General features: G+C 46.7%; 1 protein-coding gene across 1 annotated transcript in view; it reads left to right on the top strand.

Annotated features, from left to right (window-relative positions):
- CSMD2 (CUB and Sushi multiple domains 2) overlaps positions 1-12,028 on the top strand; it is a 301,010-nt gene extending 288,982 nt beyond the window's left edge. The window contains exons 65-72 of the mRNA XM_085081419.1: positions 833-1,012; positions 1,885-1,950; positions 3,082-3,243; positions 3,708-3,820; positions 4,484-4,571; positions 5,272-5,410; positions 6,571-6,742; positions 8,234-12,028. Coding sequence (XP_084937545.1) covers positions 833-1,012; positions 1,885-1,950; positions 3,082-3,243; positions 3,708-3,820; positions 4,484-4,571; positions 5,272-5,410; positions 6,571-6,730 — 908 coding nt within the window. The 3' untranslated portion in view covers positions 6,731-6,742; positions 8,234-12,028. The remainder of the gene's footprint in view (positions 1-832; positions 1,013-1,884; positions 1,951-3,081; positions 3,244-3,707; positions 3,821-4,483; positions 4,572-5,271; positions 5,411-6,570; positions 6,743-8,233) is intronic.
- Positions 12,029-12,372: the final 344 nt, after the last annotated feature.

Genomic DNA, 12,372 nt, shown 5'->3' with positions numbered 1-12,372 from the left:
GTCCCTTCCCACCCAACCCATCCCAGGATTCCCCAGCTTTCACAAATCCCTCCTCTCCTGCCATTCCACCTCATGATTCCAGGTGGGATTTTCCTTGCCTGGCCCTTCCCAGAGCCGCAATTCCGGGTGAAAAGTTGGTTTGTGCTTCCCAAACCCCATTTGATGTCCAGGATTGATCCAGGAGAGCTCTCAGTGCTTCTCCTATCTAATAACTTTTCTTTTCCAAGTCCATCATCTCCCTGCTACACCAGGCTTGGAACTGGGAGCTGAGGTGTGGAAGCTCTTGTAGGATGTCCCTGTTGGTGTTTTGGTGTCACTTTGTCCCTCTCCTGTCCCTCGGGGTGATTTCTCTCATCCATTGTGATGGCTGAACAGGGCTCAGCTGAAACAGAGGCTAGACAAAGTTAGGAGAATAAAAAGCAGTTGGATTTATTAAAGGTGCATTTGTTTAAGGTGCATTTAGGGCAAACAAAGCCTGCTCCAGAGGCTACACCCAAAATGGACAACGAGCCACGAGTTATTTACATTTTATAAATTCTGTCTATTAATATATTGAGCCTTAATCCTCCAATTACACCTTCAGATGACGTCAATCACCCCAAGCTTGCTCCCCCCAGTTCACTGCTGTTTACATTTACACAAAATTGACATATTTTGGGGCTCTGAGGCAGCAAAGTGTCCTTGGATTTCCAACTGCGAGGAATTATTTTGTCAAAAACCGCGGGAACTGGAGTTCTTAGCACTTCATATTGAGTCCAGAGCTACACCCTAAAACTACAGATAGACAAAAAATAGAAGCTAAAGACCCTAAAGCATGAGTTGTCCCTTCCAGCCCACCACTGCAAGCAGCCTGAGACTCCTTCCCACGCCAACGTGGGCGCGCTGGACCTTCCCTCGCTGGGCTACACCCTGATCTACTCCTGCCAGAGTGGTTTCTACCTCACCGGCGGCTCCGAGCATCGCACCTGCAAGGCCGACGGCAGCTGGACAGGGAAACCTCCCATCTGCCTGGGTGAGGGGCTGGGGGACCTGAAAGTGTCCCCAAGGGGGTGTTTGGGGACACTTGAGAAACCCTGAGGTGCTTTGAAGGGGATTTTCAGGCTGTCCATAGTGCTGGGGGTCAGTTCTGGAGTGTTTGATTCCTTCAAAGGAAGGAGGGAGGTGTCTTGCTGTGGCCTTGAGTGATTTTTGTTTTTCCCTTTAGATGGGAAAAGTGGAGAAGGGAGAGGGAGAGAAGGAAGAGGAAGAGAAGGGGGAGAAGAAAGGGGAGAAGGAAAAGAAGGAGAAGGATAGAAGGAGAGGAGCAGAGAAGGAGAGGGGATGGGAGGTTGTGGGGTGGCAGAGCCTGATTTTCACTCGGTCTCCACCATTGTTTTCCACAGCAGAATCCCAGAATTAGGCTGGAAAAGACCCTTGAGGTCATCAAATGACCCAACACCCACATGCCACCTCCAGGGTTTCCTTAAACAGCCACCTGGGGATCTTCTGGGGGTTTTTTTGGGGTCTGGAAGGAGCTGCCCAGCACAAATGCTGTTTATCTCACCTGAATTTTACCTACCAGGGAGTCTTGGATGAGGAACATGTTCTGATCCATTGGAGTGGTCAGGCTGTGCTCCCAGGGAAGAGGGACAGGAGGAGAGGGAATGGCCAGGGGAAGGTCAGGGTGGGCATCAGGAGGAATTTCCTCATGGAAAGGGTGGTCAGGCCTTGGAAGGGGAAATTTGGAGTCCCCATCCCTGGAGGTGGCACTGGGCTGGTGACAAGGAGGGAATCAGGCACAGCTTGGACTCCATGATCCCATAGGGCTTTCCCAGCCTCAGGAATTCTGGGATGGGCAGTGCCAGACCCCACAGTGCTCACCATGCCTGTTTTCCCCTGTCCCAGCCGATGTCCGGCCCAGCGGGAGGCCAGTGGGCACTGCGCGGGAGCCGCCGCTGGCCAAGGTGTCAGGTGAGGATCTGCACCCCCTGGACACAGCCCTGCTGGCCCTGGGCCACCAAAGCCACCCTCCTGAAATCCTCAGCTCAGCTGGATTCCCACGTATCCCATCCTGGTCCTTGGGAACTCACAGGATCTGTGGGATCAACACCAACTGCCTTTCCCAAAACAGTCCAGCCGTGGGATTGGAGCTCCATCCCAGCATTCCATCCCCCTGGGGTGGTGTGGGGACCTTGGGGACAGCGTGGGGACAGTGTGAGGGCCTTGGGGGTGGGAGGGGACCTCAGGGACCTCGGGGACAGTGTGGAGACCTTGGAACGGGAGGGGACTTTGGGGACACTGAGGGGATCTTGGGGACAATGATGGCACCTTGGGGACACCATGAGGACCTTGGGGACAGCGTGGGGACAGTGTGAGGGCCTTGGGGATGGGAGGGGACCTCAGGGACCTTGGGGACAATGTGGAGACCTTGGAATGGGAGGGGACTTTGGGGACACTGAGGGGACCTTGGGGATAAGGAAGGCCCCTTGGGGACAATGCTGGGACCTTGGGGACAACGTGGGGACTTTGGGGACAATGTGAGGACCTTGCAGTGGGAGGGGGCCTTAGGGCTTGTACTTTCATTGTACTTTTGACTTTGTTTTGGGATGTTGTACTTTTGACCTTTTTTTTTTTAATTAGACTTTCCTAATGAATTATGGAGGGATTGGTTTCTTTTTGAAACCTCGGCCGCGTTTTTTGTCCAAAAAACCAAATTAAAGTCACCATTTTTGGCTTTGTGTTCCGAGGTGACAGCACAGAGTGGGCAGGGTTTGAGATATTTAATTGCAATCTGGGAATTCAAGGAAAGATGGGAATCCTGCCCTGGTTTTTTCCCTGAAAAAATGGGAATGGCTGGAAATGCTCCTGGTTTCTTCCATGAAAAATGGGAATGGCTGGGAATGCTCCTGTTTTGTCCCCAGAAAATGGGAATGGCTGGAAATGCTCCTGTTTTGTCCCCAGAAAATGGGAATGGCTGGAAATGCTCCTGGTTTTTTCCCCTGATAAACAGGAATGGATGGAAATACTCGGGATTTTTACCCAAAAAAAGGGGAATGGATTAAATGCTCCCATTTTTCCCATCTCCACCCGCTGTTTTCCCAGTGCCTCCGGATGTTTTCGCCAGGAATTCCCTCTGGAAAGGCTCCTACGAGTACCTGGGCAAGAAGCAGCCAGCCATGCTCTCTGTCACCAGCTTTGACCCCAACACCAGTAAGGTCAACGCCACCCTGATCGACCACAGCGGCGTGGAGCTCCAGGTGTCCGGTAAGGGAGGAAATTTTGGGAAATTTTAGGAAAATTTCTTCATGGAAAGGGTTTGGAGCTGCCCAGGGAGGTTTGGAGTGCTCATCCCTGGAGGTGTCCGAGGATGTTTTTGGTAAAAAGGTGGAATTTTTTGGGTTGGGCTTTGATTGGTTTCTTCCAACTGGTTATTCCATGAATGATTCCTGTCCCTGTCCTTTGGCTCTTCCTGATCCTAAATGTTACAGAATCTAAATATTCATTAAATATTGAGTCCTTTTCCTGATCCAGCAGCAGAACTTAATATTAATTCAATATTTAACCCTTTCCCATATGGAAAATACCTTCAACATTCTGGGCTGTGTTTCCCAGTAAATCCCAGTGCCAGGACTGGTGTCCACTCAAATCCCCAGGTGGTTTCTCTGCCCTCCCAGTGAGTTATTTCCAGTCTGAGTGATGCAGAGCTGACAGAATCCCTCCTTTTCCAGGGATTTACAAGAAGGAGGATGTGCACCTGCTGCTCCAGGTTTACCAGATCATGGGGCCGCTGGAGATCTTTGCCAGCAAGTTCAGGAACGACAAATGGGCTCTGGATGGACACGTGAGTGACCAAAATCCCCAAAATCCCCATGGCTGCACAGCCCAGATTCCCTGCCCTGAATTCCCTGAGGGATAATTCCTGGATCCTGGGGCAGGATGAGGCTGCTGCAGGGCTGGGAGGGGACAAGTGGCACTTCAGCAGGTGACACAATGTTGGGTGACAGCTCCTCCTGCAGCTCTGGGTTGGTTTTATTGCCCTGGGGTTTGAAATCCATACATCTCCCAGATAATAATCTCCCAGTCCAAAATCCCAATCCAAAATCTCCCAGTAATAAAGCTGGAGGAGAAACCAACATGACTCCACGTGGACATTTTAAATCTGCTCAATATCGCTCTGGAAGAGCTGATTTTCCCTGATTTTTCCTCACCCCAGTGCTTCCCATGCCCTTTCAGGATTGGGAAAAATGTGTTTCTGATGGACCCATGGCCACTTTTTCCCTCTCCCTCTGGAATCAGCAACATCCTCTCCAGTTTATTCTATTTTTTTAGCTCCCCTTCCTTTGAGATGTGAGAATCTGAAGCAGTGAAACTCCTTAAAAAAACCGCCAGGATTTTCTGGGAAATCCAATTAAAACGCAGTTGGAAAGGGCTGGGATGGGCTGGGTGTTCAATCCCAGGGAAATGTTGGATGAACCCATTGATCTCCTCTCTGCCATCCCCTCAGGTCTCATCAGAGTCCTCCAGTGGCACCTTTGTGTACCAAGGCTTCGTGCGTGGCAAAGGCTTCGGCCAGTTCGGCCTCCAGAGACTCGGTAAAATTCCTTGGATTTGCCCTTTTTCCCTCAATTCCCAAAAGCTCCATTTTGGGGGTTTCCAAACAGGGAATTTCTCCAATCCCTGGATTTCATTTTTGGTGATTTCAGTGATTTCTGGGCGTTCAGCTGAACTCTGAGATTTGTGAGAGACAAGCAGCACAAAACAATAAAAATGGATAATTTGGGAGCAAAGTGAGGCTGCTGGCCAAAGGCAGGGAGAATTTGGAAGCACAAACAGCACCTGGATGTTTTTCCAGGTGTTTTTCTCCATTTTTCCAGATCCCTGCCAAGCCCAAATCCTGTTTCCACCAGAAATCACATCCACCTGTCTCCATCAGAAATCACAGAGGCTCTCGAGAGCTTAAACCACCCAAAGTTTAAGCTCCTAAATACCTCTTAAAACGTGGCTTGAGCTCTTTAATCCCTCAGGATTGTGGGAATCTCATCACCTTTATGGATGCTCATTATTGCAGCGTTTCAGAGTCTCCCTCTAAGCCCAACTTGACGCATCCAAGTTGGATCATTTTGGCAAAATTAATCAATTTAAATAAATCTTTAATTGCAGCTGTAAATAAATGATGAAGCCCAAGCCGGGCTGGATCTCCAAACCATCCTTGCTGCAGCTCTAAATTCCCTTTTCCAGCACCTTTTCCCCCAGCAGGGGATTGAAAATATTTTCCTTTCTGCTGTTTTCCAGACATCAGCATGATGGAAAACGATCCTGAATCCATAGGTCACCACTTTGCATCCAACAGCAGCTCGGTGGCTGCAGCCATCCTTGTGCCTTTCATCGCCCTGATTATTGCAGGGTTTGTGCTTTATCTCTACAAACACAGGTGGGTTTGGGGCAAACATCCCAAAAGGGGAAATAATTCTGGGAGGTTGAGAGAAATGTTGAATTGAAATGTTAAAATTTCCCCCTTTTAGGGTGGTTTTAGTCAGGAGGTGGGGGGATAATGAAGTGGGAAGAAATTTTAACAAATTTTATTTCGGGTGAATTTTTATTTTTATTTTTTAGGAAGGATTCAGGGATGAAGGAATTCCCTAGGGCCTCTCTGTTTTGTGAATTTGTTCCTAACAGTGTTTTAATCCTCCTTGTGAGGCAGATCTTGAATGAAACCATACTTTTGATTGTAGTAGTGTTTGAAGGTGTATAGAGATGAGAGTGGAGGTTTTCTGGACGTTGTGGCCACATTTAGGAGAAAAAAAAAGCAAGCTGAGATTTGTGGCCACATTTAGGAGGATAAAAAGCAAAATTTCACCCCCCTGGCTTTGAATGTGTTGTAAATTTGAGTTTGATGGTGTTGCCTTTTGCTGGTTTTAGGATTATGAGGCAGACAAAAGGGTAAAAGGGTTTTACCTCAGGGTTTTATTAGGATTTTAGGTGCACAACTTTTCGAAGGTGGAACACACCCAGGTGCACACGCTGTGTAAAGTGTTTACAATTTTATAAACTTTTCAAATTAGCATATCTGCCTAGAATCTTCCAATAAGAAATTTAATAAATGAAGTAAGATCCACCTTATTCCAGGGAATTCTCCTCCAAATAAGCTTAGAGTCCAGTTTACAAAATAAGTTCCAGAGAGAAAGTTTCAACCCAGGTTGAAACCTTAAGTTTTTGATAGCACAGAGCTCTCTGGCTCTCTGTGAATGTTGGGTTTTCTGCCTTGCAGAACCCCAAAACCAAGCTAGAATATCCGACTGCAACAATTACAAGTGTGTAGGTGAAGAATATAGAGGATACAGAGAATATAGAAAATGTATAAAAAATGTATATAAAGGTATATAAAATATATAAAAAGGTATATAAAATATATAAAAAGAAAAGGCAAAAAATCATCAGGCGTCCATTGCATTTGATCAGTACTGCAAATCCATGGTCAGAGTTTCCTGCCCCCTCCCCCTGGGGATGTCCCCTCCCTCAGGGATGTCCCCATGTGGGTTTTGTCCCCATGTGGGTTTTGTCCCCATGTGGCTTTTGTCCCCAACCCCGCAGGAGGAGACCCAAAGTCCCGTTCAACGGCTACGCTGGCCACGAGAACACCAACGTGAGGGGAACCTTCGAGAACCCCATGTATGACCGCAACCTGCAGCCCTCGGACATCATGGCCGGAGAGGCAGAGTTCACCGTCAGCACCGTGTGCACCGCCGTATAGCGCCGGCCGTGAGTGGGACTGGGACAGGGACAGCCCGGGAGCCTGTGGGGTGTGGGATCCTGGAGTGGCTTGGGTTGGGCTCGTGGAATGTGCTGGTTTGGGGTCGTGGAATGTGCTGGTTTGGGGTTGTGGAATGTGCTCGTTTGGGATCGTGGAATGTGTGAAATTAGGATGGTGGAATGTGTTGAGTTGGGGTTGTAGAATGCACTGAGTTGAGTTAGGGTCATGGAATGCCTGGAGTTGGGATCGCGGAACGTGTGAAATTGAGATTGGGGAAGGCGTTGAGTTTGAATCGTGGAATGCGTTTAATTGGGATTGTGGAATGTCTTGAATTGGGGCTGTGGAGTGCATTGAGTTGGGATCATGGAATGCGTTGAGTTGGGGTTGTGGAATGTGTGAAATTGGGATTGTGGAATGCGTTGAGTTTGGATTGTGAAATGCATTGAGTTGGGATTGTGGAATGTCTTGAGTTGGGGTCACAATGTATGAAATTGGGATTGTGGAATGCCTTGAGTTAGAGTCATAGAATGCCTGGAGCTGGGATTGTGGAATGTGTTGAGTTGGGATTGTGGAAGGGGTTGAGGTGGAATGCATTGAGCTGGGATCATGGAATGTGTGAAGTTGGGATTGTGGAATGCTTGAGTTGGGGTCCTGGAATGCGTTAAGTTTGGATCCTGGAATACCTTGAGTTAGAGTCATGGAATGCCTTGAGTTGGGCTTGTGGAGTGCCTTGAGTTGGGATCATGGAATGTGCTGGTTTTGGGACTGTGGAATGCCTTGGGTTGGGATCCGTGGAATGTGTGAAATTGGGATCGTGGAATTCCTAGAGTTGGGAGAATGCAATGCATTGAGTTGGGATCCTGGAATGCCTTTAGTTGAGATCGTGGAATGCGTTGATTTGGGATCATGGAATGTGCTGAGTTGGGATCACGGAATGCCCTGAGTTGGAATTGCCCCCAAAGCTCGGTGCTGTGGGTCAGGAGGTGCTTGCCCAAGACCAGGCAGCTCCAAGCCAGCCTTGGATGCTTCCAGCAGCCACAGATTCTCTGGGAATTCCATCCTCACAGGGAGGAATTTCATCCCAATTTCCCACCTGAACCCACCCTCTTTAGCTCTGTGGATAAAGAAGCCCCAGAATTGCCCAAGGGATCTTGTGGGAGATCAGTGACAAGGAAATCCAAATAAAACTGTGACTAGAAGGGGAATAAAGGGATCTGTGAGAGGGAACTTTCCCTGGGTGACTCCAGACAGGGAATTTTGCAGAGGGATCTGGGATTTTAATGTTTTACTGCAGAGAGAAACGGGAAGGGAAAACAGATCTGTGAGAGAGATCATTCCTGGGTGATTCCAGAAAAGTTAGCTTGTACAGGGATTTATAAATTTAAAGTATTTTAATTTCCACCCCATAGACTGCAGATCCCTTCCAGACCACAACATTCCAATTCTAGGCTAACAAACCCAACATTCCCATCTCCTAACCATCTCTCCCTCTCCCCATCCCAGATGCCAGGTCGGTGTGCAGTGGATGATCGTGTCCCACCTCACCAGTGTCCATCCATCCCTCCCTCTCCCCGCTCTGCCCCTGCCCAGGCTGCGGAGAAGCTGCTGCACCTCCTGGGATTCCCGAGGGGCTGCTGGATCCTCCTCCATCCCTCTGGATCACGAAGCCAAAGGTCTGCTCCGGCTCAGCTCCTGCTTCCCGCCCTGCCAGGAGCTCCAAAACCTTGGGAAGAGAGGAGCTGCTGGTGGGAAAGCTTTCCCAAGGATTTCCCGGCGTTCCTGGAAGGAACTGAACCTTGGGAAGAGCTCGGGCAACACGGAGGTTGTGCACAAGGTTTATGGAAAAACTGATGGAAAACACCTGGATGGGACAGGACGAGGATTTGTTTGTCTGGGTTTTGGGTTTCTGGGTGATTTTTTTGTTGGATTTTTCACCCCAGGGCTTGAGCAGAGTTTTCAAACGGGGCTTTTCCAAACCTTGGGAAGCTTTTCCCCTCTTCCCTGTGTTCCATTTTTCTTGGGGCATTCCTGGCTGGATTTATGGAAAACACCTGGATGGGGCAGGATGAGGATTTGTTTGTCTGGGTTTGGATTTCTGGATTATTTTTTGGGTTTCTGGATTTTTTTTTGTAGGATTTTTCTACCCCAGGGCTCGTGCAGAGGAAGAGTTTTCAAGTGGGACCTTTCCAATGAGGAAAGCAAAGCTTGGGAAGTTTTTCCCCTAAGCTCTTCCATGTTCCATTTTCCTTTGGGCATTCCTGGCTGGATTTATGGAAATCACCTGGATCCAGGACAAGAATTCATTTATTTCTGTTTGGGTTTCTGATTTTTGGGGGTTTTTTTGGTGGTTTTTTCCACCCCAGGGCTCATGCAGAGGTAGCTTTCAAATGGGACCTTCCCAAAATTTGGAAAAAGCTTCCCAAAACCTGGGAAAATCTTCCCAAAGCTTTACCCCAAGCTCTTCCCTGTGTCTGATTTTCCTTTGGGCATTCCTGGCTGGATTTTTCCTGCCCCATGTTCATCCCCTGGGGAGGAATTTCCCCCTCCATGGTTCCCAAATCCCTGAGCAGGAATTCACTGCCAGACGATTCCAGAAGGGACAAAAAAAAACCTCTCAAAAGAACCCAACAAACCCTAATTCCCCCAAAAGCTTCCCAAATCCTTTGCCCTTTCCAGGCTGATCCTCCAAACGGCAAAGCAGGAAGAGTTTTAATTCCCACCCCGAGCTGCTCCCGCTGTTTCCTAGCCCCGAGGATTTTTCTGGGATCAGGGAAAGCTGCCTGACATTTCCCTGCCCTCCTGTCACTCCGGAGTTCGGGATTGTTGGCTTGGAGTGACATTTTTAGGATCAGGGGAGGCACAAGTGCCATTCCCAGGTGTCACCGAGGCAGCTCCTCCTTCCAGGATGCTCCAAGGAAATCGGGATGAACCCTTTGGAATGAGGTTTCCATCCATGCTCCAATTCCAGCCCTGATTTTCCCCTCCCTGAGGCTTTACCTGCTGAAAACCACGGGATAATTTGGGAATTTTGTCGCTTTATTTTTTTTTTCCCTGTGTGTAAATACAGAAATATTTTATTTTTGTTACTCCTGGCTCTCGGAGGGAGCAGAATTCCATTCCTTGGCTGGAATTCCCCAAAAAAAAAAAGCCACCTCCTCTCCCAAAAATCCCACAAAGGTGCTCTGATTTATCCCTGGGAAGCGGGAGAGCAGTCAGGGAAGTGTTCCCACCTGGATTTTGGGCACCCTGGAGCTGCAGCTCCCACCTGGAGAGGATTCCAGGGCTGAATTCCATGGGGTTGGGATGGTGGATGGAGCTTTAGGGACACAAATCCTACAGGGACGCTGAGGGAATATTCCCATTTTTCCCTTGTCCTCCTGCATCATTCCCACTGCTGGAATAACCCCCTGGAATAACCCCTTGGAATCCTTTTATCCCACCTTCCCTCCAGCTGTTCCTCCAGGCAAATCCTTGGACTTTTCCAAGCTCAAATTATCCCTAAAAACCCCAAACCCAAACTGGTGCTCTGCTCCTGCCCCGATCCCAATCCCAGGGCACAAAACTCCACCAAATCCTTGGAAGCAAAGCCTGGATCTTTCCAGGTTCCTGTCCAGATTCCTGGGAATCCTCTCCACACCCAGAGGATGCTCCATGGGATGTTCACCTTGGGTTCTGTGGAAAAAATGGGAAAAATGCTAATTCCATGGGAAAAAAAACGGGAAAAATGCTAATTCCATGGGAAAAAAAACGGGAAAAATGCTAATTCCATGGGAAAAAAAACAGGAAAAATGCTAATTCCATGGGGAAAAAACCAGGAAAAATGCTAATTCCCTGTGAAAAAAACAGGAAAAATGCTAATTCCATGGGAAAAAACAGGAAAAATGCTAATTCCCTGTGAAAAAAACAGGAAAAATGCTAATTCCATGGGGAAAAAACCAGGAAAAATGCTAATTCCCTGTGAAAAAAAACAGGAAAAATGCTAATTCCAGGGGGAAAAAACGGGAAAAATGCTAATTCCATGGGGGAAAAAACAGGAAAAATGCTAATTCCCTGTGAAAAAAAAGGGAAAAATGCTAATTCCTTGGGGAAAAAAACCAGGAAAAATGCTAATTCCACGTGAAAAAAAACAGGAAAAATGCTAATTCCATGTGAAAAAAACAGGAAAAATGCTAATTCCAGGGGAAAAAAACAGGAAAAATGCTAATTCCAGGGGGAAAAAACCAGGAAAAATGCTAATTCCATGGGAAAAACCAGGAAAAATGCTAATTCCATGGGAAAAAAACAGGAAAAATGCTAATTCCATGGGAAAAAAAACAGGAAAAATGCTAATTCCCTGTGAAAAAAAACAGGAAAAATGCTAATTCCCTGTGAAAAAAACCAGGAAAAATGCTAATTCCCTGTGAAAAAAACCAGGAAAAATGCTAATTCCATGGGAAAAAAAACAGGAAAAATGCTAATTCCAGGGGAAAAAAAACCAGGAAAAATGCTAATTCCAGGGAAAAAAAAAACAGGAAAAATGCTAATTCCAGGGGAAAAAAAACCAGGAAAAATGCTAATTCCATGGGGAAAAAATAGAAGGAAATCACATCCAGGAGTGTAAAATAAATCCAAAATATTTAAAAATATCCAGGGAGAAAGGGGAGCTCAACTTCCACAGAATTTGGAATTCATGGATTCTCCTTTTCCTGCTGTTGCCCAGGGAGCCAAGGAAGTTGGGAAAGGAGGTTTTTATCCCTTTTTATTTTTTTTTTTGCAAGCTGGCTGGGATCTGCTCCATGCCATTCTCCATCCTTGTGCCCAGAGGACTCGCATATGGTAATAAAAAAAAAAAATTACATAGAAAAAAGGTAAAAAAAAAAGAGAAAAAAGAAAAAAAAATGGAGAAAAAAGTATTTAAAAAAAACACAAAAAAAAGCTCAACTCCCTCTTTTGTACAGAGATATATTTTTATTAATTAAAAGTTTGTACAGCTAAATAAAATTAAAAAAAAAAAAAGAAATGTAAATTTTTTTTTTCATTATTGTAGGGAAAAAAAAGGAAAAAAAAAAAAGTAGTGGAAAAATCAGCTTTTTTTTTGTAAATGTAATAAAGTGTATAAATGGTTTCCATGAAAATGTAAATATGGAATTCTCTCCCATCCCCTTGGCTTGTCTGCATCAATCCCATTTAATTTATCTGTCTCTGTATATGAGGCTTTTCCGTGTGTTCCCGGCATTCCCTGCGGAATTTCAAAGCTATTTTCGATTTTGGACTTCCAAACAATAAAAAATCTCGATTTTTGCATTGCTTTTTCTTACATCCCCTTGGTGCCTTTTTGGTTTTTTTTGTTGGTTTTTTTTTTTTTTTTTAATTTGTGAACTTGCAAAGGTTTATCTGGAATTTTCGGGATGGAAGGGGCTGGGATGGAGATTCCCGACTTTTCCAGCTGTTTGGAAGTTCATCCCAACTTTCAGGAAGGGGAAAACTCCAGGCAAATCCCTTCCAAATGGAGAATGGATCCTTTGGCTTTTCCAGTGGGATTTTTCCAGGGAAATTCCCTGGGATAACGGGATCTCCTTCCCGGTGATTGGCGCCAATTCCCTCGGGATCGATGGAATTCGGGATAAAATTCGGGATAAAAGAGGAGCCTTTGGTGTCCCACG

Source organism: Lichenostomus cassidix, chromosome 23 (assembly GCF_008360975.1).
Source record: "Lichenostomus cassidix isolate B80296 chromosome 23, HeHo_3.0, whole genome shotgun sequence".
NCBI classification, from domain to species: domain Eukaryota; kingdom Metazoa; phylum Chordata; class Aves; order Passeriformes; family Meliphagidae; genus Lichenostomus; species Lichenostomus cassidix.
Note: the sequence above shows the minus strand (reverse complement) of the source record. Positions and strands in the feature narration are given on the sequence as shown.